Source organism: Lepidochelys kempii, chromosome 2 (genome assembly GCF_965140265.1).
Source record: "Lepidochelys kempii isolate rLepKem1 chromosome 2, rLepKem1.hap2, whole genome shotgun sequence".
Classification (NCBI taxonomy): Eukaryota; Metazoa; Chordata; order Testudines; family Cheloniidae; genus Lepidochelys; species Lepidochelys kempii.
Window position 1 is genome coordinate 148,466,405 of NC_133257.1, and position 24,551 is coordinate 148,490,955.

Genomic DNA, 24,551 nt, shown 5'->3' on the forward strand with positions numbered 1-24,551 from the left:
TCATGGAGGGTCACGACAGCATAACCCGCCCTCGTTTGCTTATTTATGACAATGCTGCTACTATTAGTGTACCACTTATAATTTGCATTTAGGAGGGGTTGATCCTTTAAGTCCTGGTGGCTGGAGTATTGGGCATTTATAATTTTTAAACAGTTGTGTTTTTGTTTTTGGCAAAAGGGTGGCTGGGTTAAGGGAGGGGCAAGGCTGCAGGGTGACCTCGGGGTTTTTTAACAGCTTAGCCTGATATTGAGCTATCCGAGCCTGGGTGAGCCAGAGCCCACTCTTGGTGTTTAGCAGGGCTCGGACCACATGGGGAGTATACACTTGCATGACCCCCCCAATGTTAGCTTCTTGGCTTCCTTAAGTACTAGGGAGGTGGCTGCGACTGCCCGTAAACATGCTGGCCAGCCCTTGGCAACTTGATTAAGTTGTTTGGAAAAATGGGCCATGGGACGTTTACAGGTCCCCAACAACTGGGTTAGCACTCCCAGGGCTACCCCTTTTTGTTCATGTATATACAACTGAAATGGCTTAGAGAGATTCAGCAGACCCAGGGCTGGAGCTTTTATTAGCTTTTTTTAAAAGATTTTAAATGCCTTGTTGGCTTTTGGGGACCAGTGAAAGGGGTCATGATTTGTTCCCTTGACACAGTCATATAATGGTTTAGTTTATAGTCCAAACTTTGGAATCTATATCCTGCAAAAACCCACCATACCCAGAAAGGCCATGAGCCATTTACGAGTACTTGGGGTAGCGTCTTGACATATAGTTGTTTTTTTTTTGTTTAAAAGCTGGCGCTCCCCTTGCCGTATGTGAAACCTTAGGTACCGTACTTTTGGGAGGGCAATTTGAGCCTTACTTTGTGCAACCCAATATTTTTGGAGCCCAATATGGTTTAGGAGCTCACGGTGGCTTCAAGGCAGGGGGATAGGCCCACAGTGGCAATTAACAAATTGTCTATATATTGCAGAAGGAGGACCTCCTTCTTATTGTTCCACATTTTTAGGTTCCTGGCTAAAGCCTGGCCGAAGAGGGTGAGGGAATTTTTAAATCCCTGGGCTAACACTGTTCAGCAAAGTTGCTTTTTAACTTTTTTTTGGTTTTTTTACTTGAAGGAGAAGATCTCCTGAGATGGGGTGTCAACTGGAATGGTAAAGAAAGCGTCTTTCAGATTGAGCACCGAAAAATAGGTATACTGTCCCCCTATAAGAAAAGGAGTACTTGTGGCACCTTAGAGACTAACCAATTTATTAGAGCATAAGCTTTCGTGAGCTACAGCTCACTTCATCAGATGCATATCGTGGACACTGCAGCAGACTTTATATATACACAGAGAATATGAACCAATACCTCCTCCCACCCCACTGTCCTGCTGGTAATAGCTTATCTAAAGTGATCATCAGGTGGGCCATTTCCAGCACAAATCCAGGTTTTCTCACCCTCCACCCCCCCACACAAATTCACTCTCCTGCTGGTGATAGCCCATCCAAAGTGACAACTCTTTACACAATGTGCATGACAATCAAGTTGGGCTATTTCCTGCACAAATCCAGGTTTTCTCACATCCCCCCCACCCCCATACACACACAAACTCACTCTCCTGCTGGTAATAGCTCATCCAAACTGACCACTCTTCAAGTTTAAATCCAAGTTAAACCAGAACATCTGGGGGGGGGGGTAGGAAAAAACAAGAGGAAACAGGCTACCTTGCATAATGACTTAGCCACTCCAAGTCTCTATTTAAGCCTAAATTAATAGTATCCAATTTGCAAATGAATTCCAATTCAGCAGTTTCTCGCTGGAGTCTGGATTTGAAGTTTTTTTGTTTTAAGATAGCGACCTTCATGTCTGTGATTGCGTGACCAGAGAGATTGAAGTGTTCTCCGACTGGTTTATGAATGTCATAATTCTTGACATCTGATTTGTGTCCATTTATTCTTTTACGTAGAGACTGTCCAGTTTGACCAATGTACATGGCAGAGGGGCATTGCTGGCACATGATGGCATATATCACATTGGTGGATGTGCAGGTGACCGAGCCTCTGATAGCGTGGCTGATGTTATTAGGCCCTGTGATGGTGTCCCCTGAATAGATATATGGGCACAATTGGCAACGGGCTTTGTTGCAAGGATAAGTTCCTGGGTTAGTGGTTCTGTTGTGTGGTATGTGGTTGTTGGTGAGTATTTGCTTCAGGTTGCGGGGCTGTCTGTAGGCAAGGACTGGCCTGTCTCCCAAGATTTGTGAGAGTGTTGGGTCATCCTTTAGGATAGGTTGTAGATCCTTAATAATGCGTTGGAGGGGTTTTAGTTGGGGGCTGAAGGTGACGGCTAGTGGCGTTCTGTTATTTTCTTTGTTAGGCCTGTCCTGTAGTAGGTAACTTCTGGGAACTCTTCTGGCTCTATCAATCTGTTTCTTTACTTCTGCAGGTGGGTATTGTAGTGGGTATTGTAGTGGGTATTGCTGAAATTGTGGAAAAGCAGCATCACTTGCCCCATAACCTCAGCCATGCGGAACGCAATGCCATCCACAGCCTCAGAAACAACTCTGACATCATAATCAAAAAGGCTGACAAAGGAGGTGCTGTTGTCATCATGAATAGGTCGGAATATGAACAAGAGGCTGCTCGGCAGCTCTCCAACACGAGTTTCTACAAGCCATTACCCTCTGATCCCACTGAGAGTTACCAAAAGCAACTACAGCATTTGCTCAAGAAACTTCCTGAAAAAGCACAAGATCAAATCCGCACAGACACACCCCTGGAACCCCGACCTGGGATATTCTATCTACTACCCAAGATCCATAAACCTGGAAATCCTGGGCACCCCATCATCTCAGGCATTGGCACCCTGACAGCAGGATTGTCTGGCTATGTAGACTCCCTCCTCAGGCCCTACGCTACCAGCACTCCCAGCTACCTTCGAGACACCACTGACTTCCTGAGGAAACTTCAATCCATCGGTGATCTTCCTGATAACACCATCCTGGCCACTATGGATGTAGAAGCCCTCTACACCAACATTCCACACAAAGATGGACTACAAGCCGTCAAGAACACTATCCCCGATAATGTCACGGCTAACCTGGTGGCTGAACTTTGTGACTTTGTCCTTACCCATAACTACTTCACATTTGGGGACAATGTATACCTTCAGATCAGCGGCACTGCTATGGGTACCCGCATGGCCCCACAGTATGCCAACATTTTTATGGCTGATTTAGAACAACGCTTCCTCAGCTCTCGTCCCCTAAAGCCCCTACTCTACTTGCGCTATATTGATGACATCTTCATCATCTGGACCCATGGAAAAGAAGCCCTTGAGGAATTCCACCATGATTTCAACAATTTCCATCCCACCACCAACCTCAGCCTGGTCCAGTCCACACAAGAGATCCACTTCCTGGACACTACAGTGCTAATAAACAATGGTCACATAAACACCACCCTATACCGGAAACCTACTGACCGCTATTCCTACCTGCATGCCTCCAGCTTTCACCCTGACCACACCACACGATCCATCGTCTACAGCCAAGCTCTGTGATACAACCGCATTTGCTCCAACCCCTCAGACAGAGACAAACACCTACAAGATCTCTGTCAAGCTTTCTTACAACTACAATACCCACCTGCAGAAGTAAAGAAACAGATTGATAGAGCCAGAAGAGTTCCCAGAAGTTACCTACTACAGGACAGGCCTAACAAAGAAAATAACAGAACGCCACTAGCCATCACCTTCAGCCCCCAACTAAAACCCCTCCAACGCATTATTAAGGATCTACAACCTATCCTAAAGGATGACCCAACACTCTCACAAATCTTGGGAGACAGGCCAGTCCTTGCCTACAGACAGCCCCGCAACCTGAAGCAAATACTCACCAACAACCACATACCACACAACAGAACCACTAACCCAGGAACTTATCCTTGCAACAAAGCCCGTTGCCAATTGTGCCCACATATCTATTCAGGGGACACCATCACAGGGCCTAATAACATCAGCCACGCTATCAGAGGCTCGGTCACCTGCACATCCACCAATGTGATATATGCCATCATGTGCCAGCAATGCCCCTCTGCCATGTACATTGGTCAAACTGGACAGTCTCTACGTAAAAGAATAAATGGACACAAATCAGATGTCAAGAATTATAACATTCATAAACCAGTCGGAGAACACTTCAATCTCTCCGGTCACGCAATCACAGACATGAAGGTCGCTATCTTAAAACAAAAAAACTTCAAATCCAGACTCCAGCGAGAAACTGCTGAATTGGAATTCATTTGCAAATTGGATACTATTAATTTAGGCTTAAATAGAGACTTGGAGTGGCTAAGTCATTATGCAAGGTAGCCTGTTTCCTCTTGTTTTTTCCTACCCCCCCCCCAGATGTTCTGGTTTAACTTGGATTTAAACTTGAAGAGTGGTCAGTTTGGATGAGCTATTACCAGCAGGAGAGTGAGTTTGTGTGTGTATGGGGGTGGGGGGGATGTGAGAAAACCTGGATTTGTGCAGGAAATAGCCCAACTTGATTGTCATACACATTGTGTAAAGAGTTGTCACTTTGGATGGGCTATCACCAGCAGGAGAGTGAATTTGTGGGGGGGGGTGGAGGGTGAGAAAACCTGGATTTGTGCTGGAAATGGCCCACCTAATGATCACTTTAGATAAGCTATTACCAGCAGGACAGTGGGGTGGGAGGAGGTATTGGTTCATATTCTCTGTGTATATATAAAGTCTGCTGCAGTTTCCACGATATGCATCTGATGAAGTGAGCTGTAGCTCACAAAAGCTTATGCTCTAATAAATTGGTTAGTCTCTAAGGTGCCACAAGTACTCCTTTTCTTTTTGCGAATACAGACTAACACGGCTGTTACTCTGAAACCTGTCCCCCTATAGAAGCCAGTAATGTATACGGGTTTGGGACAAGGGGGTGCAGAGTCTTAACCTGTTTATTTACCGCCCGTAGGTCTTGTACCAGTTGATACGTTGCCATCAGGCTTTTGTACGGGCAGAATGGGACCGTTCCAGGCTGACTGGCATTCTTGCAGGATGCCGTATGCTTGGAACTGGTCTATAGGCTCCTGCAGACCTTTTCTGGCTTTTTTTTTTATTGGATACTGTTTGATTTGCACTGGGCTTTTCCCTGGCATGAGCTGAACATTGACGGAGATTTGGTGGGTGGCCTTTCCTGGGACCCCTGCTGCCCACATTAGGGGGTACACCTGGTCTTTCCACTGGCTTCATTCTGGGGCTTGCATAGCTGAGGGTTTAACTGCAAGGGACATGATCCATGCATTCTTGGGGGGTAAGGTAAGGTTATTTTATTTTTAGTAAAATGCAGGGTGGCGCCTAGGCGACAAAGCAGATCCCATCCCAGCAGAGGCGTTGGGCAGTCGGGGAGGTATACCAGCTTGTGGGATATAGTTCTGTTTCTTAAAGCGCATTTCGCTGGGACATACACTGGGCACTTGGTGCCTCTGCCTGTGGTGCCCACCATGATAAGGGAATCTGCTACCGGCAACCAAAGGGGTCGGTTTACGGCAGTTTGTGCCACTTTAGAGTTTACTAAAAAATTTATATCCAAGCTTTCCACCTGCATTTTTACTCAGGGTTCCAGGGGGAGGGCGGTCTGTCTCCCCTGACACCTCTATTCCTGCTCCACTGCTGCCATTATGGGGGCATGTTTCCTTTTTGGGCATTTATTTTTTTAGTGTTTTTTTTTTCTGGCATAAGGCACACTGGTTGCGACTTAGCCGTCTCTCCTGCGTCCTCGTCCTTGGTTTTTTCTTTCCTGTCCACTGCTACCATTCCAGTGTTTTTTTGTTTTTTTTTTGTGCCAGCCTGCACTGCTGCTACCAGTATTTTACATTGCCTTTTTTTTTTAGGCTATAAGCTCGGTTTGCAGTTTCTAAAATTTGTGCCATAGTCATACCCATTAAGTTTTTTTTTTTTTGCAACTTTTTTTTAATGTTGCGGGCTGCTCGGCTGGTAAAAATGCCTTTTATAATTGCCTCGGTTGCCTGGTCATCGGGGTTTGCATTAGTATTCTGCCGAATGGCATTCTGAATGCACTGTAAAAAGGCAACCGGGCTTTTCTTTGGTTTTTGTATTATTTTACATGGTTTGGCCCAATTGTTGTGTCGGACAGCCGAGTGTCAGAATCCATGCAAAAGTAACTCCTTATAGGAGGTGAGATGGGTCATGTGTACGGAGTCATTCGGGTTCCACCTGGGATCTGCTAGGGGGACCACGTCTGTGGCAGCGGGGACATTATTTGGATTTCTTTTGTGTCTTTGCTGTGCCTCCTTCCTTGCCTTAGCTATAACCTGATTTTGCTCCACCTCAGACAACAAGGTTCTTAGGAGGATATTACAGTCATCCCAGTCTGGATTGTGACTACTGAGGCACCCCTCGAAGACTGAAATAAACCGGCTTGGGTTCGTTGAGAATTCCCCAGCTTGTGTTTTAAAAGCTGCTAAGTTTATTGGATTGAATGGCACATGGGTGTAAACTTGCAAAGTGGTGGCCTGGCACCCATCTGCCCCTGGGCGAGCCACAACAGTCTCGGTAATCAAAAGATAGAGTCCCACCGAGGGGGCAATCTCTGTAACCTGAGGTGTCCTACCTTTATAAGGTGGGGGTGTTGGGGCCGAAGGGGACACCGAATCTGCCATTACAACATTAGGGAGGTTCTGGGGGCTAACATTAGTTACTACCGGTCTTGTTGGAGTCAAATTACATCTCTGTAGAACATCTGTTTTATTTCTTAAAGTCATAAATGCTTGCGCATACAGATGTTTATTTCATTTACCCGTTTGCTGACAAAACAGGACTAATTGGAGGATCATATTATAATTAATTGACCCTCCCGGTGGCCACCGTTTCTGGTCCTCTAGCCAATATTGAGGCCAGTCTACTATACAGAACCTTTTTAATTTGTTTTTTGTTATTGGATCTGATTCAAACACTTTCCAGTTTGCTAGAATGCATTCTAGGGGCGTGCACTCTGCCCTGCCTGTGTTACTCTGTCCCTGTCCCATATTCCCGGACGACACTGGGAGTCCCCAGGTTTTAACAGAGAAAGTCCAGACTACTGGACTGTTCTTACCTTTTCCAGGGGACCGGTTCCTCACCATCGCCCGCAGTCACTTCTCCATTATAGGGGCGCGTTGCACCATTGTGCCCTCCGGGGTCGAGCAAATTGCGTCTCCTCTGACGCCTCCCGATGAACTCACCGGTGCACACTGGGCGTCGGTTGTCGCCACAATCCGTCGACCGCCAGGAGGGGTCCAGGTAAGGCTAAATAGCAGCCTCGAGCCCCACGTTGGGCGCCAAAACCTGTTGCCAGCACAGAGTGCCTGAGGCAAGCAACAGGTGGGTTCATTGCCCGGTATGTGTTGCACCAATGACCACAATGGGGTGGAGAAGAAGAGTTTTATTTGAAGCTTTAAATACGGTGCAAGGAGACTGAGCTGTTTTAAATCCTGCAGCCCCGAATGCAGATTACATTATACAATTTATACCTTTTTTTAATTTAATTACACAAGCATATACAACCAATTACCTGTTGCCCCGTACAATACCGTAGCCAATTAGCTAAGGGAGTCAGTTATATTTTTCCTTATTAGCATTGCTTGAGCCTTGCTTTATTTGGTTATATTTGTTACTAGTTTTTGTTAAACATTTTTTTTTATTTATATGTTTTTTTGGCCGAAGCTGGTTTTGGCTAGTGAGCTGTGTGCAAACCTGTCTGTGTGCTAGCTTTTTCATAGTTTTGCAGGGTTACAGAAAGTTCAAGGAACAGAGGGGCTTCAGTTTGCCTGGAATTAGAGCAAGAGGGCTTCATCGACACTCGTGGTCTTCCATCCTCCTGAGTTACCTAGAGTAGTGCCCAGTGTTACCAATAGCCCCATAGACAAAACCACAAAGGGACTGGAGGGGAAAACTGGATATTCAGAGGAAATTATTGTGCTTCCTTTGAAAGAAATAGTAGTTTTCATTCCACCCTCTTTATATATTGAATTAAACACCTGAAATGTGCTTAGGACATAGGGGCTCAGATCTCTTTTTGTTTTGTGGGTGTCCGTGTCCTGCAGAGTGCGGAGACTGAAATTGACAAAACTTTCTCTAAGTATCTTGTATATTTCATGGCAGCTATTCTAGTTGCCCTTCATTCACCTCAGTCTTCCCCTACTAATAGCCACCCATTGGTGTACCCCGTGCCCACTTTTATGTGCTTGGGTGGGAGATTAAACAATCCTTGATATCTGACTTGCTAGGAAATAGGGAGCATCTAGGGAAAGTGGGGCACTGGTGGGCATGGCGCAGTGGCTGGCTGGCTGTGGTTTTTGCCTTGGTTACTTACTCCTTGGCAGACCCAGCCCAGTGGCACCTGCTGGCTCTCTGCAGGTAGCAGTCTACAGGGGTTGGTTGCTGGGGTCGCTGCTGGTCAGCGGCAGGCTGCAGCTGCATCGTTTGTGACACATTCATACACATACATACTGTATGTATTGCTGTCCTTATGCAAGCAAGTGACCACCAATTGCAGTGGCCAGGCACATTCTCCAGGAGTGCAGCCCATGGGGAGGGCGCCAGTGACCTTTTGAGTGGTGGGGGGACAGGGGAGACAGTGTTTCTGCAGCTAACAACTCAGGAACTTCTGCAAGAGGCAAGGTCTGGCTGGGTACTGTCAGCGCACCTGTGGACACCCAGCTTTTGGGTTGCTGCTTAATGGTGTCCATAGGAAAACTTCCAGCCTCAGCAACTGCTACTCTGTCAGGTTGCAGGAGAGAGCCACCTAGGAGGCAGGGGAGGAGGCAAAGGTCCGGGGGGCATGCAGCAGCAACAACACAAGCGATAGCGGGTGGCAGGAGGGGGCTGCAGCTCCAAGGGGAACCACTACCCACAGCAAAGCCGCCCCAGTCCCTGGCTCAGTCCTGGCATGTGGAAGGTGTGAGATGGCTAGCCAATGGGGGCAAGAAAGGGGCATCCCTGGGAAGGACTAGATGGAGCAAAGCATCCTTGTAGAAACTCCCCACATTGGGCCATAAGCTGATCTCGCTGCTCTCTCTGTTGTCGTGCCATGCCTCGAGATGAATGTGGTGCACGTCTGCCCTTTGCAAGCCACAATTTCACATATGGCATTCCCCTAAGTATAAGGAGGTCCCACACATGAAATGAATAGCAAGTCCGCCACATGACGAGTGGTAAGTACAGTCTGTTTCACTGTAATGATGTTGTTCATCGCACTGAATCCTCTTTCGCAGTCAGCGTTGCTTGCAGCAAGGGTGTACACTGCAGGGACGAGTTTTTTAAGTTTACCAGGAATGTTTTTTCCTCCAGAAGCCTTCAATTCAACAAATCCCAAGTGTGTTTCTTGTTGATTGATTCTCAGTTGATCAGCCAGTGCTCTTATTTCCTTTTCTCCAAAGTAGGGATTCTCTGGATTCTCGTGCCATTTTTCAGGATTCAAAATTGACAAATTGTTAATTAAGTCCTTATAATTGGGAGCCCTTTCTTCATGTGTGCTTTGATTGGCTTTGTTTGAGGCAGTTGTGAAGAGTTTTGTCCTCACGTTGTCAATGACTGCTTGAATGAATTGAGACGAGTTGATTCTGGGGCTTTTTCCAGCACCGTTTAATCTGCTGTTTTTGAACATCATGGATTGTTCAGCCTTCTGAGCTTCTTCAGAGTGAATTCCTGGGTCTGTTTTTAGGTTTTCGATTCTCTTGATGTATATTTGCATTAGATTGTCTGCTTTTGGAATGGTCATGTCTCGGTCTTGTAACATCTTGTACAAGTTCTTCAGTTCTGTCAGCACATGCAGCATTAACTAAAGGTTTCTGGTGAAATTTACAGAACACAGCTTTGAGTGTAGTCCTTAAAATGTAATACGTTCGCTTCCGACTCTTGACAGGTCTTGTGAGGCCGTCTCAAAGTGTTTTGCCAAAGCAGGGTATGTTTGCCACACTGCATTGACTGCTCTCCATGTTGACACCACCCACCTTAAATTGAATATTTTGCCGATTTTTTTAAGTACAATGGGTAATTCATTGGCATGAGCACTCAGTTCACAAGAGCTTTCTGGTGATTGACTGTACAAGGAATATAATGCATCCCAAAAGGCCTTACAGTCATTTCTACCTCCGGTGACTTCTTAAGCTTCATCAACAGCAAGTTCCAGTCTATGGTTGAGACAATGCCATAATAGCACATTAGGAAAGTCCATTTGTAGTAGTTTTCCAACACCAGCTTTGACTCCTAACATCACATTTGCGCCATCACTACAGAAGCTGATCACCTCTTCCAATAACAGTTCTTTAGTGAACCCACAACGCAGCAAGCATTTCAAAATTTCCCCTTTAATGGCTGCTACTGTTGTGCTTTGCTGCTCTAACAAGTCCAGAGGAAATGTAAGAGGCCTCATAATTCCATCTATATGGGCTTTGAAAAAAATGATGAGAGTCGAGTTTCCAGCAAGAGTAGTTGATTCATCGACAAATACTGTAATTTTTGCCTTACTGTTGATGATTTTGTTGACAATTCTCTTTTTCATTTCAGTGGCTATATGATTGATTATGTCTACACAAACTGTTCTACTATGCAACAAATGCCCCATTTCAATTCCGTTGATTTGCTGTAGATCAATAAGGATCTCGTGGTCACTGAGGGGTTGATTTGTTTTGGCAATGTAGTAGGCTGTTTGGAATACATGAGCAGTAGTGCTCTTCTTCACTTTTAGCTTTCAGATTAAGAAGAGTTTCTTTTTTAGCCATGGCTTGAATTTTTTCAGCCTCCAGGTGAACTGCAGATTTCTTATGTTCATTTATTTTTTTGTGAAGGGAAGACAGCTCTGTCTCTTTATTCTTTCCATATGAAGATATTTCACAAGAGGCCCACTTTGGAGAGATGTTAGCCCCTCTTGCAGAATGGAGCTTCAAATCTGAAACGTCATGACATACTGTGCACCCAAGTTTACCGCCGAAGCAAAAAGCCAGTAGTTTTTCTTTTTGAACTCCTCAAATTGAATTTTTGACCACACAGCAGGGTATGGTGGTGGAGTATCAGCTTTTTTACAGGGCAATTCAGCAGTTTCATTTGTCTCCTTTCTTTGTGGTGGCTGCAGCTCACCACATGACAAAGGTGTAAAAGTGTCAGTATTTTTTCCCTGTGGATGACTAGTTACAGCTTCTTCATTTGTTGCTGTTCTTTTTGACTGACAATCCCCCATTTCCTCACTTTTACTTTTAAACATACCTGTTAGGGTCGGTTGAAAGTGTATCTTCTTAGGCGGCATTATTTCCCCCACTTACTGTCCTCCAGCTGTTGACCAATAAGAAGCAAGCCCGCGCAATTACCATGTGGCGGTATGGCACTCAAAAGCTAACTTTGGAACAGCCACATGAATGTCTTCTTGTGAAAACAAAATCTTCTTGTCTTCCTTGACAGATCTAAATCTACTCTTATTCCAAGTATGTTCTAAATATATATGTCCAGTATGGATGGATCTCTCGGAAAAGATAGCTCTTCAGTGTAGGAATCGGACCAACAGCCCCCCAGGGGCAAGATGCCATTAAGCAGCACACATTAAGCAGAAGTTCCTGAGCTGCAAGGGTGCAGGGGGCACACCAATATGTGGCTATTAGTAGGGGAAGACGGGTGAATGAAGGACAACTAGAAGAGCTGCCATGAAATATACAAAATACTTAGAGAAAGTTTTGTCAATTTCAGTCTCCCACTCTGCAGGACACAGACACCTACAAAAAAAAAAAGAGATCTGAGCCCCTATGTCCTAAGCACATTTCAGGTGTTTAATTCAATATATAGAGAGGGTAGAATGAAAACTATTATTTCTTTCAAAGGAGGCACAATAATTTCCCTGAATATCCAGTTTTCCCCTCCAGTCCCTTTGTGGTTTTGTCTATGGGGCTATTTGCTTTCCCTGTGAATCTTTAGTTGTTTTTTTTTTAATCAAAATTGCTTTACCCAAAATAAACCCCGATCATCAGAACACATCTTCCCACCATGTTCTCCATGTTTTTTTTTTTTAACAGTAATATTTCAAAGAGGATCTGCAAGCAGTTTGGACGTCACAACCATGAATTTCTGCTGGGGAGATAATGGGATAGAGTTGAACTTGGAAATGGTTCCTGATTTTGATTGTATTTTTGTGTATTATATTATTGAAGATCGCCTCATCCAGGGGGTAGAAAAGAACTGCCCAGGCTTTGGTACCCCCTGCCCCAACAACCTTGAGTGAAATTAACAAGAAAGCCAGAAATAGCCCCTAATTCCCCAGTTCAGACCACAGAGTGAACAGCTAAATTTAAACTGTTCTTATGCAGACAGCAGGCATCCTGGGGAGGCTTTTCCCTCAGCCAGTCCCCCTGTTTCCTGCTACAAGATAGAGGGGAGCCGCTGCAGCCTCTGCTGGGGGGGGGGGGGAATCGTGGAAACAGGGAGCCTAGCCGAGTCAGGCAGCCTGGCTGGAGGAGGAGGGAGAGAGAAACCAATGTGACAGTGAGTTTTCCCCTTCCACTGGCTTTTATTAGCTCTAGATTTAAGCTGTGCAGTAAAATGGCTATTGTATTCTGCCCCTGCCTTGGTCTCACACAACGCCCCTTCCCCCGCTGCCAGCAACAACCCTGAGTGAAATTAACAAGGAAGCCAGAAATAGCCCTGAATCTGCAGAGTGAACAGCTAAATTTAAAGGTTTCAGAGTAACAGCCGTGTTAGTCTGTATTCGCAAAAAGAAAAGGAGTACTTGTGGCAAATTGGTTAGTCTCTAAGGTGCCACAAGTACTCCTTTTCTTTTAGCTAAATTTAAGCTATTCTTATGCAGACAGCAGGCTACCTGGGGAGGCTTCTCCCTCAGCCAATCCCACTGCTCCCTGCTCCAAGCTAGAGGGGAGCCCCTGCAGCCCCTGCTGAGCGTGGGGGTCTGGGGAACGGAGAGCGTAGCCCCATCAGCAGCCTGGCTGGAGGAGGAGGAGGAGGGAGGACAAGGAGAAATATGTGACAGTGAGTTTTCTGGCTTATTCCAATAGTAAAGTTTTATTACAGACCATACTGGTAGTAGTAATAGTAGCTTTATTTTCTATAGCTAAGTCACACAATGGGAGGGATCCATGAAGTATATAGGAGAGGTGGGTTGCTTGTGTTTGGATTGTACGGGTAAGAAATGTAACTTACTTCCAGCCCTGGCCTCGCCCCTTCTGCCTGAGGCCCCTCCCCTTCCGGAGGGAAAGAGTGGGACCTGTATCGGTAAGAGCTGTATTTTACTTTCACCCCTGACCTTTTGCCTAAGGAAGCAACAGGTTAGGTATGTGTGCATAAAATTGGAAGAAATTAAATCCCACTGTACACGTATCTGGCTATAGTGCATGTAAGTGTATATTCATAGAAAATTTAAGGCCAGCAGGAACAATTAGATAACCAAGTCTGTTTATCACAGTCCATTACATTTCACCATTACCCCTGTATTGAGCCCAGTAACTTGAATTTGATTAAAGGCACCCAGTCTGAATCTGAAGACTCCAAGAGATGGAGAATCTACCACTTTGTTGGTAGTTTGTTCCAATCTTCACTCACTCTCACTGTTAAAAAAAATTGGCCTTGATTTTTAATTTGAATTTGTCTGTATTTAGTTTCCATTCACTGTTTTGCCTTTCTCCACTAGATTAAAGATGACTTTCATAGATGTTATTTTCTCCCTGTGAATGTACATATACAAATCAAGTCACCTTTCAGTCTTAGTTTTGATAAATTAAACAGATTATGTTCTTTAAGTGCAGTCCTAGCCAGAAAAGCTCCAGGATCTTCTGGAGACTAGCCAGAGTTTCTGAGGGCAGGCTTAGGGTGTTGAACCAGTGTGAGAGCATGGACAGGACCAGCTGGTTGAGCACCAGTGCCCTTTCCAAAGGAAAAAGCAACGGAACAGTCCTGTCCACCTCCACAGCCAGTCAGATCCCGGAAAGTGAGTAGTGAATGAGACAGGGGATTGCAGGAAAATAAAGAATGTCTCATAATGAAGGTAGAAGAATGCTGCCCTGGAGAGATGGGGTGTCACCAGATTTGCCATTACTTTGGGGTATGCTCATTTATTAGGGTTACTCTTCGAGGGGGGGGGTGTTTCTATAATTTTATCAATGTTGTCAGGGATTTTTTAATCAGTTGTCCGAGATAAATCATATCCCCTGATCACCATGAGTTTTCAAAGATAATAGCCAATGGCCCTGCAATCACATCCACCAACTGCTTCTGTCACGTGTGTTTTCAGATGGAGCTCTACTTCTCCCTTCTTCAAGACCCCTCCCAATCACAGAATCATAGACTATCAGAGTTGGAAGGGACCTCAGGAGGTCATCTAGTCCAACCCCCTGCTCAAAGCAGGACCAATCCCCAACTAAATCAGCCCAGCCAGGGCTTTGCAAAGCCTGACCTTAAAAACCTTTAAGGAAGGAGATTCCAGCACCTCCCTAGGTAATGCATTCCAGTGTTTCACCACCATCCTTGTGAAAAAGGTTTTCCTAATATCCAACCCAAATCTCCCCCACTGCAACTTGAGACCATTACTCCTTGTTCTGTCATCTGCTACCACTGAGAACAGTCTAGATCCATCCTCTTTGGATCCACCTTTCAGGTAGTTGAAAGTAGCTATCAAATACCCCTCATTCTTCTCTTCCGCAGACTAAACAATCCCAGTTCCCTCAGCCTCTCCTCATAAATCATATGTTCCAGCCCCCTAATCATTTTTGTTGCCCTCCGCTGGACTCTTTCCAATTTTTCCACATCCTTCTTGTGGTGTGGTGCCCAAAACTGGACACAGTACTCCAGATGAGGCCTCACCAATGTCGAATAGAGGGGAACGATCACATCCCTCGATCTGCTGGCAATGCCCCTAATTATACATCCCAAAATGCCATTGGCCTTCTTGGAAACAAGGGCACACTGTTGACTCATATCCAGCTTCTGGTCCACTGTATCCCCTAGGTCCTTTTCTGCAGAACTGCTGCCTAGCCTGTAGCGGTGCATGGGATTTTTCCGTCCTAAGTGCAGGACTCTGCACTTGTCCTTGCTGAACCTCATCAGATTTCTTTTGCCCCAATCCTCTCATTTCTCTAGGTCCCTCTGTATCCTATCTACCTCTCCTCCCAGTTTAGTGTCATCTGCAAACTTCCTGAGGGTGCAATCCACACCATCCACCAGATCATTCATGAAGATATTGAACAAAACCAACCCTTGGGGCACTCCGCTTGATACCAGCTGCCAACTAGACATGGAGCCATTCATCACTACCCACTGAGCCCGACTATATAGCCAGCCTTCTATCCACTTTATAGTCCATTCATCCAGTCCATACTTCTTTAACTTGCTGGCAAGAATACTGTGGGAGACCGTGTCAAAAGCTTTGCTAAAGTCAAGAAACAATACATCCACTGCTTTCCCTTCATCCACAGGACCAGTAATCTCATCATAGAAGGTGATTAGATTAGTCAGGCATGACCTTCCCTTGGTGAATCCATGCTGACTGTTCCTGATCACTTTCCTCTCATGTAAGTGCTTCAGGATTGATTCCTTGAGGATATGCTCCATGATTTTTCCGGGGACTGAGGTGAGGCTGACTGGCCTGTAGTTCCCAGGATCCTCCTTCTTCCCTTTTTTAAAGATTGGCACTACATTAGCCTTACAGCAGTCTGGGAGCTGACCTTGTTTGTGAAGACAGAGGCAAAAAAAGCATTGAGTACGTTAGCTTTTGCCACATCCTCTGTCACTAGGTTGCCTCCCTCATTCAGTAAAGGGCCCACATTTTCCTTGACTTCTTGTTGCTAACATACCTGAAGAAATCCTTCTCATTACTCTTAACGTCTCTTGCTAGCTGCAACTCCAAGTGTGATTTGGCCTTCCTGATTTCACTCCTGTATGCCTGAGCAACATTTTTATACTCCCCTCTGGTCATTTGTCCAATCTTCCACTTCTTGTAAGCTTCTTTTTTGTGTTTAAGATCAGCAAGGATTTCACTGTTATGACAAGCTGGTTGCCTGCCATATTTACTATTCTTTTCTAGGGATGTGATCGGGATGGTTTGTCCCTGTAACCTCAATGAAGATTCTTTAAAATACATCCAGCTCTCCTGGACTCCTTTCCCCCTCATGTTATTCTCCCAGGGGATCCTGCCCATCAGTTCCCTGAGGGAGTCAAAGTCTGCTTTTCTGAAGTCCAGGGTCCATATTCTGCTGCTCTCCTTTCTTCCTTTTGTCAGGATCCTGAACTCAACTATTTCATGGTCACTGCCTCCCAGGTTCCCATCCACTTTTGCTTCCCCTACTAATTCTTCCCAGTTTGTGAGCAGCAGGTCAAGAAGAGCTCTGCCTCTAGTTGGTTCCTTCAGCACTTGCACCAGACAATTTGTCTCCTGCACTTTCCAAAAACTTCCTGGATTGTCTGTGCACTGCTGTATTGCTCTCCCAGCAGATATCAGGGTGAAGTCTCCCATGAGAACCAGGGCCTGCGATCTAGTAACTTCTGTTAGTTGCTGGAAGAAAGCCTCGTCCACCTCATCCCCCTGGTCTGGTGGTCTATAGCAGACTCCCACCATGACATCACCCTTGTTGCTCACACGTCTAAACTTAATCCAGAGACTCTCAGGTTTTCTGCAGTTTCATGCCAGAGCTTTGAGCAGTCATACTGCTCTCTTACATACAATGCAACTCCCGCACCTTTTCTGCCCTGCCTGTCCTTCCTGAACAGTTTATATCCATCCAGGACAGGACTCCAGTCATGTGAGTTATCCCACCAAGTCTCTGTTATCCCAATCACATCATAATTCCTTGACTGTGCCAGGATTTCCAGTTCTCCCTGCTTGTTTCCCAGGCTTCTTGCATTTGTATATAGGCACTTAAGAGAACTCGCTGATTGTCCCGCTTTCTCAGTATGAGGCAGAAGCCCTCCCTTCTCATACTCTCCTGCTCATGCTTCCTCCCAGTATCCCACTTACCCCAAGGCTTCGGTGTACTTCCCCCACTGAACCTAGTTTAAAGCCCTCCTCACTAGATTAGCCAGCCTGCTTGTGAAGATGCTCTTCCCTCTCTTTGTTAGGTGGAGCCCGTCTCTGCCTAGCACTTCTCCTTCTTGGAACACCATCCCATGGTCAAAGAATCCAAAGCCTTCTCTCCGACACTACCTGTGTAGCCATTCATTGATGTCCATGATTCGACGATCTCTACCCAGGCCTTCTCCTTCCACAGGGAGGATGGACAAGACCACCACTTGCACCTCAAACTCCTGTATCCTTCTTCCCAGAGTCACGTAGTCTGCAGTGGTCCACTCAAGGTCATTCTTGGCAGTATCATTGGTGCCCACGTGGAGAAGCAGGAAGGGGTAGCAATCCGAGGGCTTGATGAGTCTCAGCAGTCTCTCCGTCACATCATGAATCCTAGCTCTTAGCAAGAAGCAGACTTCTCGGTTTTCCTGGTTGGGGTGGCAGATAGACGACTCAGTCCCCCTGAGGAGGGAGTCCCTGACCCCCACCACCCGCCTCCTTCTCTTGGGAGCGACAGTTGTGGAATCCCCATCCCTAGGACAGTGCATCTTACGCCTTCCAATCGGTGGAGTCTCCCTGTGTTCCCTTCTCTCAGATGTATCATCTAGTCCACTTTCCGCATTAGTACCTGTGGAGAGAACATGAAAATGGTTGCTTACCTGTATCTGCATTACTGGTACATGGATGCTCCCCTTTCTTCTTCTGGAGGTCACATGCTGCCAAATTTCTGCACCATCCTTCTATCCCCGCTGAGCAGCCTGCTCTGAATCTTCAGAATGTTGTGTCCATAGAAGCATATCCTAATGTCTGTCCAGGAAATCTTCAGTTTCTCTTATGCAACACAGGGTCGATACTTGTTTTTCCAGACCTTGAACCTTCTCTTCAATATGGAGACCAGCTTGCACTTTGTACAGACAAAGTCGCTTCTGTCCTGTGGAAGAAAGACAAACATAGCACATCCTGTGCAGGTAACAACAGCTGAATGCTCACCATCCATATCACCTTTCTTCTACAAGCTTCCTCAGGTGTTGTAGTAAGAAGTGTTGCTGCAGAGTGAATGGGGAAGCTAAAAACACAAAAGAGTAAAGTTCAGAGAGAGAGAAGCAACCAGCTTAACTGTAAAAGTTATTTATTGGATAATAGTGATAACTACACAAGGAGCGCCTAAACCAACATAACATACATTATTAAAGGTTAATACCTGAAGTAGAAAGGAATGGGGGAGGGATAGCTCAGTGGTTTGAGCATTGGCCTGCTAAACCCAGGGTTGTGAGTTCAATCCTTGAGGGGGCCATTTAGGGATCTGGGGCAAAAATTGGGGATTGGTCCTGCTTTGAGCAGGGGGTTGGACTAGATGACCTCCTGAGGTCCCTTCCAACCCTGATATTCTATGATTCTATGAAAACAGAGACAGAAAGAAAAGGATCTCACTGCTCCCTGAAGCTTGAAATGGTCGGAGTTCCCAGGTGATGGTGGTAGCTCAAGGTTCTGAGTGCGGGAGACAGGCAGAGCCCCCAGCATGATCAGTCAGGAGATGGAGTCTCAGTGGGATACAGACTTTGGGTCTCAGAGTAGCAGCATTGTTAGTCTGTATCCGCAAAAAGAAAAAGGAGTACTTGTGGCACCCTAGAGACGAACAAATTTATTTGAGCATAAGCTTTCGTGAGCTACAGCTCACCTCATCGGATGCATGCAGTGGAAAATACAGTGGGGAGATTTATATACACAGAGAACATGAAACAATGGGTGTTATCATACACACTGTAATGAGAGTGATCAGGTAAGGTGAGCTATTACCAGCAGGAGAGCGGGGGCGGGGGGAAAAGATTTTGTAGTGATAATCAAGATGGGCCATTTCCAGCAGTTGACAGGAACAGTGGGGTTCCTGTTCCAGCAGTTCCAGGAACAGTGGGGCAAGTTTGCGGATGACACTAAACTGGGAGGAGTGGTAGATACACTGGAGGGTAGGGATAGGATACAGAGGGACCTAGACAAATTGGAGGATTGGGCCAAAAGAAATCTGATGAAGTTCAACAAGGACCCCAGAAGGTCATCTAGTCCAACCCCCTGCTCGAAGCAGGACCAATTCCCAGTTAAATCATCCCAGCCAGGGCTTTGTCAAGCCTGACCTTAAAAACCTCTAAGGAAGGAGATTCTACCACCTCCCTAGGTAACGCATTCCAGTGTTTCACCACCCTCTCAGTGAAAAAGTTTTTCCTAATATCCAATCTAAACCTCCCCCACTGCAACTTGAGACCATTACTCCTCATTCTGTCCTCTTCTACCATTGAGAATAGTCTAGAACCATCCTCTCTGGAACCACCTCTCAGGTAGTTGAAAGCAGCTATCAAATCCCCCTCATTCTTCTCTTCTGCAGACTAAACAATCCCAGTTCCCTCAGCCTCTCCTCATAAGCCATGTGTTCTAGACCCCTAATCATTTTTGTTGCCCTTCACTGGACTCTCTCCAATTTATCCACATCCTTCTTGTAGTGTGGGGCCCAAAACTGGACACAGTACTCCAGATGAGGCCTCACCAATGTCGAATAGAGGGGAACGATCACGTCCCTCGATCTGCTCGCTATGCCCCTACTTATACATCCCAAAATGCCATTGGCCTTCTTGGCAACAAGGGCACACTGCTGACTCATATCCAGCTTCTCGTCCATTGTCACCCCTAGGTCCTTTTCCACAGAACTTCTGCCTAGCCATTCGGTCCCTAGTCTGTAGCGGTGCATTGGGTTCTTCTGTCCTAAGTGCAGGACCCTGCACTTATCCTTATTGAACCTCATCAGATTTCTTTTGGCCCAATCCTCCAATTTGTCTAGGTCCTTCTGTATCCTATCCCTCTCCTCCAGCGTATCTACCACTCCTCCCAGTTTAGTATCATCCGTAAATTTGCCGAGAGTGCAATCCACACCATCCTCCAGATCATTTATGAAGATATTGAACAAAACCGGCCCCAGGACCGACCCTTGGGGCACTCCACTTGATACCGGCTGCCAACTAGACATGGAGCCATTGATCACTACCCGTTGAGCCCGACAATCTAGCCAGCTTTCTACCCACCTTATAGTGCATTCATCCAGCCCATACTTCCTTAACTTGCATTTCCCTCTGTTGCACCCCACTCTGGTTTGATGTCCCAGGTCAGTGAAGTTCCAGAGTCCAGGGGGTGTTGAGGTGGTACCTGAGCAATGCCAACTTCTGCTCATCTGCTCACCACTGCTACTGCTGGTAAACGTCTCTGCCACCACCTGCAGTAGTCTAAGGTTCCTCCATCTAGCCCAGTGCTTGTGATTTCACTGGGTAACATGGAACCTCATTGGGTTAGACCCACAATAGAGGTCTCCCTACGGGATGGGGAGCAAGCAGATATTAGACACAGTGTTGGTATATAATACTCTAAATGCTCTTTATTGATTACAAAACAAACCTTACTCACTCCACATTCACACCCTAAACATACTAAAGCAGAGTCCAAAGGTCAGAATGATCCTGATGGCCAGTCAAAGTACCTTCCATCAGGATAAAATCATGAGATGTGGAGAGCTGGCAAAACCACATCTATATCCACATGGGACTCTGGATCAATAAACGACTCCAATTTGCAGAAATCATAGGCATCCATTTCTAGTTCATTCTGTTGGGTCATCAGTTTTTTGCCTTTGTTTACTAGGCCTTCTATCCGCACAATTCCAAAGAGACAATCTTGGGCGGGCCACCATGATCCAAGGCGTGCCATTTCCTCCAATTCTTATACAATTTTATAATCAGTCTAGCTGGTGTTATTTCCTTTTCTGATGATTTTCCGCATTTGTCTCGAAACATAAGATTGCGTTTGCACAAAGAGTTCTAATAGTCCCTGACCTTAAGTCCTTGCTTCAGTTGCTAACTTGCAATGCATGCATTCATGTCAAGCACGCATAATTCATACCAGGCCTCAATGACATCTTACATGGATATATGAATCACAATGTATATTGATATATATATATCTTTCCCAACAACTGTTGCTGCCATTACCTCCCCTGCATTGTTTTCACCACTGTTTTCAACACTGTCCCCACACCAGGACTATGGCTCAGCCTCAAGACCAGCTTATCAGAGATTTCAGCTCTAGCGATCACTGAGAAGAAACAAGAACTCCCAATTGAATCCTAGCACCTCTCTCTTTAAAGACAGGGTGGGGGAAAATCACATGACATCTAGTACCATTTAAATGAGCTAACAGCACCAACCAGGAACACCTGTTGCCCGCCCCAACCCTGTCTTTCACATGGGTTTGGCATCAATACCCCACACCTAGCAAACAAGGCTAGATTTCAGGTGACTCCCCTCCATTAGGGCATATTAAGTATAGTTTGTTGCCTTTTAGTCAGCCAATAATAACAACATTTTATTACCCTTGAATCCAAAACTTATAATTTTTGATCAACATTGAAAATTGATCACTTTGGCAAAGCAGGCCTCTTTGCTGATCAGAGGCAAGTATGTGTGTCTATGCAAACACAGTCTTCTTCTGAGGGCTTTCCCCCCAGTTTGTCAACAGATGGCAGAGTAGAACACATTCAGTCCACTGGCTTACATCTTTGCAAGCTTAATAATGTTCTTTTTACAGTTTTTTTTTTGTAATTTAACAGTTTAAAAAAAAAAGAAAATTCCATCGTATGGAATCATACTGATGCAAACCTTGGTCACAAGTAGGACTGGAACTTTTAGACCCACTGCCATTTTCTGTCAATTATTCCATTTGTTCAAATGGCAACCTACTACTGCTAGCTGGGGCTTCTCTGACATTTGCTAGCAGTAGGGGAATGTTGAGACCCATGAATCTTGGTTTCCATTCCAGTCTCTGGAGGGGAGCATATCTGAGTGGACACAGACGCTTTTCTCTGGGTCTCCTACAGCCTGTACCCATTCTGTTTCTTACACACATCCCACGCTAGCTCATCATCCAAGCCTCCCCAGCTTCCTCCTTGCATCCTCATACCAGTCCCGGTTCCCACATCTAGTGAGTCCCAGTCTCCACTGCTGGTCTACCTGTCTGAGTCCCAGTCTCCCTATCCCAGTCTCTTCAACCAATCTTCTCCCTGGAACCTTCTCAGATCTTGTGCTTCCCTCCCCCTACTTGCTCCAAATCCCATTGCACAGCCAAACTATTAACTCCACCACTCTTCCCCTCTTTCCCTCCCCTCTGCCAATTCAGGTATCCTCTGCATTAGAGTCAGGTCGCTTCCACTTTCTTGATGTTCCCTGGGTTCCAGAAGATTGTATCCCTGCTCTTGGTTGCTGTGCCCAGAATCCCAGTGCCCACATCAGCAATTGTAAGGTTTTCTAATCCTTTAATTATTATCATAGCTCTTCTCTGAACTGGAGCTCCTCTCCATTTTATCAACATCCTCCCTGAGGCAGACACCTGGCATGGGAAATTTTCAGTCTAGTGGTTGAAGTTTGGCTGAATTATAAAATTGTTTCTCCTTGTCTAGTCTCAGCTGCCATGCAACCTTCCCCTCCCCTCACCGTCCAGCCTCATGAAGTAGAGGTAGTAGTAGAGGAGAGGGGCAGCCATCTTACGCATCAGAGATAGGTAGTGAAGGTAGGAGAAGAACTTGAGTCTTAATCTGGCCCTGTTTTCCATTGTGGAAATTTCTTCCTTCTCCCCTAATATAATGCTGCTGCTGCTTTTCCTCCAGCTAGATTTTGAATGGACCTGATTCAGGTAGGCATGCTCAAGTCCTTGAGGTGAAATAGACCATTTGTGGGTTGCTCTGGCATTTAGACATCCAGGTGCCTAGAGCGAGACAGCAATGCACATAGCCAGAGGCAAAAAATTTAGGCATGTAGAGAACTTCAACAGCAGAAATGTAGACACCAGGTGAGTTAGGCACCTGCAGCATTCAGCAGCAGCTGAATAGGATATTGTAAATGTAAGGGGCATGTAAATGCTGGACTTAGGTGTCTAGGTCCTATCTCTTACTTTTTTCTGATCCTCCCCTTACTATGAAGAAGGTTCAAGTATGTGCAATGTCAGGTGATCAGAGGAGAAGGACAGGTGAGGATCCTGGGGTGGAAAACTGAGTGAGGGTCAGGTTTGTGGGAACCTTAGGGAGGGAAACTGAGGCAGCGGGAGAAAAGGCACTGGCTAGGAAGCGAGATGAGGGTGTTTGCTGGTGAGGGAGAAAAAAGTAGAATAAGTAGTGCTTGCTGGAGAAGGAGGGGAGATTAAACATTTGAAAGGAGGAGAAATGGAGGGAATGTTGGAGGATATTTGTAGCCTTATGATTACTGAAGAGAATCTGCATTGCTTAAGGTTAGGGGGTTTGTAACATGAAGAATCTGAGTCATGCCTCCCACAACTAAATTGGTGACTGAGTAATCTGACCCTGTGCTTGTACAAGACCTATAGCAGTTGGGCCACTATCTGATTGTGGGCCTTGAGTATTACAGTAATAAAATATAACAAGCAGCAATAAAGCAAAAAAATCTGTGTGAGATGCAGAGCTTCTATGGCGTAACTATTTTTAATTATGTTCCCAGGGGCATTCTTGATCCCATATGTCATAGCACTTGTCTTTGAAGGAATCCCATTGTTTCATCTTGAACTAGCCATGGGACAGCGCTTGAGAAAAGGCAGCATTGGTGTCTGGAATACCATCTCACCTTACTTTGGAGGAGTTGGTAGGTTTCTCCATGTTCTCTGAAAACTAGTTAGCCCATTGTCAAGAGCCATATTAAATATTGACTAGGGAACTGGTTAAGTAACTGAAACAAGTGCCTCAAGCTCCAACCCAGAGCAATACTGGCTCTAGGAAACTAAAGTTTGATCTCCCTGGTCACACTGTCCAGCAGTTCTTACCCATTCACAAGCATACAGGACTGCTCTCTGATATGAAGCCTCAAAACGCTTTTATTTAGGAAACACAAGACAGTTACATAAAATAAAATCAGTCTAGTGGGGACACAGTGGGTTTGTTAAAAATATCTCAAGACCAAGCGATGTGCCCAAGAGAACTCTGCTTGCCTCCCACTAGACCCAACCCCCTTTGGGTCCCTTCCACTGTGTTTGAGGAAAAATAAATGAATTAGGAATTAACCCTGGACAGAGACAAACCATTAATTAAAACAAGGGACCATTTGGGGTCCTTATCAGGAGTCACACAAACCTTCCTCCATCAAAAAATAATAATAGGACAATGTACAAGTCCCCAGCAGTTAAGCATGTAGAGGAATACTCTAACACTATTATGGGTCTGAACAGCCTAGGCCCATCCTGGGTACCTTCTGCAGGCCATTGACACTTGGGTGCAATACTCACAAACAGCCTCCAACATGTAAGTCACTCCCAGCTATGTCTGTGTGTGTGCTGCAGCCAGCTAGCCACACTTTGGCTCTCACCAGTCTTGGTTATGCTGCAGGGTGACTCCAACACACATCCCGTCCCAGATCTTCCCCAAAAAAATGTATGTTCTGTACTGCCCAGCCCTCTCCCGAACAGTACAAATATG

General features: G+C 45.7%; 1 protein-coding gene across 3 annotated transcripts in view; it reads left to right on the forward strand.

The window, feature by feature from the left end:
* LOC140907149 (sodium-dependent neutral amino acid transporter B(0)AT3-like) overlaps window positions 1-24,551 on the forward strand; it is a 103,464-nt gene that overhangs the window by 13,815 nt on the left and 65,098 nt on the right. The window contains exons 1-2 of one of the 3 annotated variants that reach the window (XM_073332438.1): window positions 12,460-12,522; window positions 23,584-23,724. The exons of 1 other annotated variant lie outside the window; for it this stretch is intronic. In XM_073332438.1, coding sequence (XP_073188539.1) covers window positions 23,655-23,724 — 70 coding nt within the window. In that variant the 5' untranslated portion in view covers window positions 12,460-12,522; window positions 23,584-23,654. Of the gene's footprint in view, window positions 1-12,459; window positions 12,523-23,583; window positions 23,725-24,551 lie in introns of those variants that run through there. One more of the 3 variants, XM_073332436.1, reaches the window with a different exon arrangement.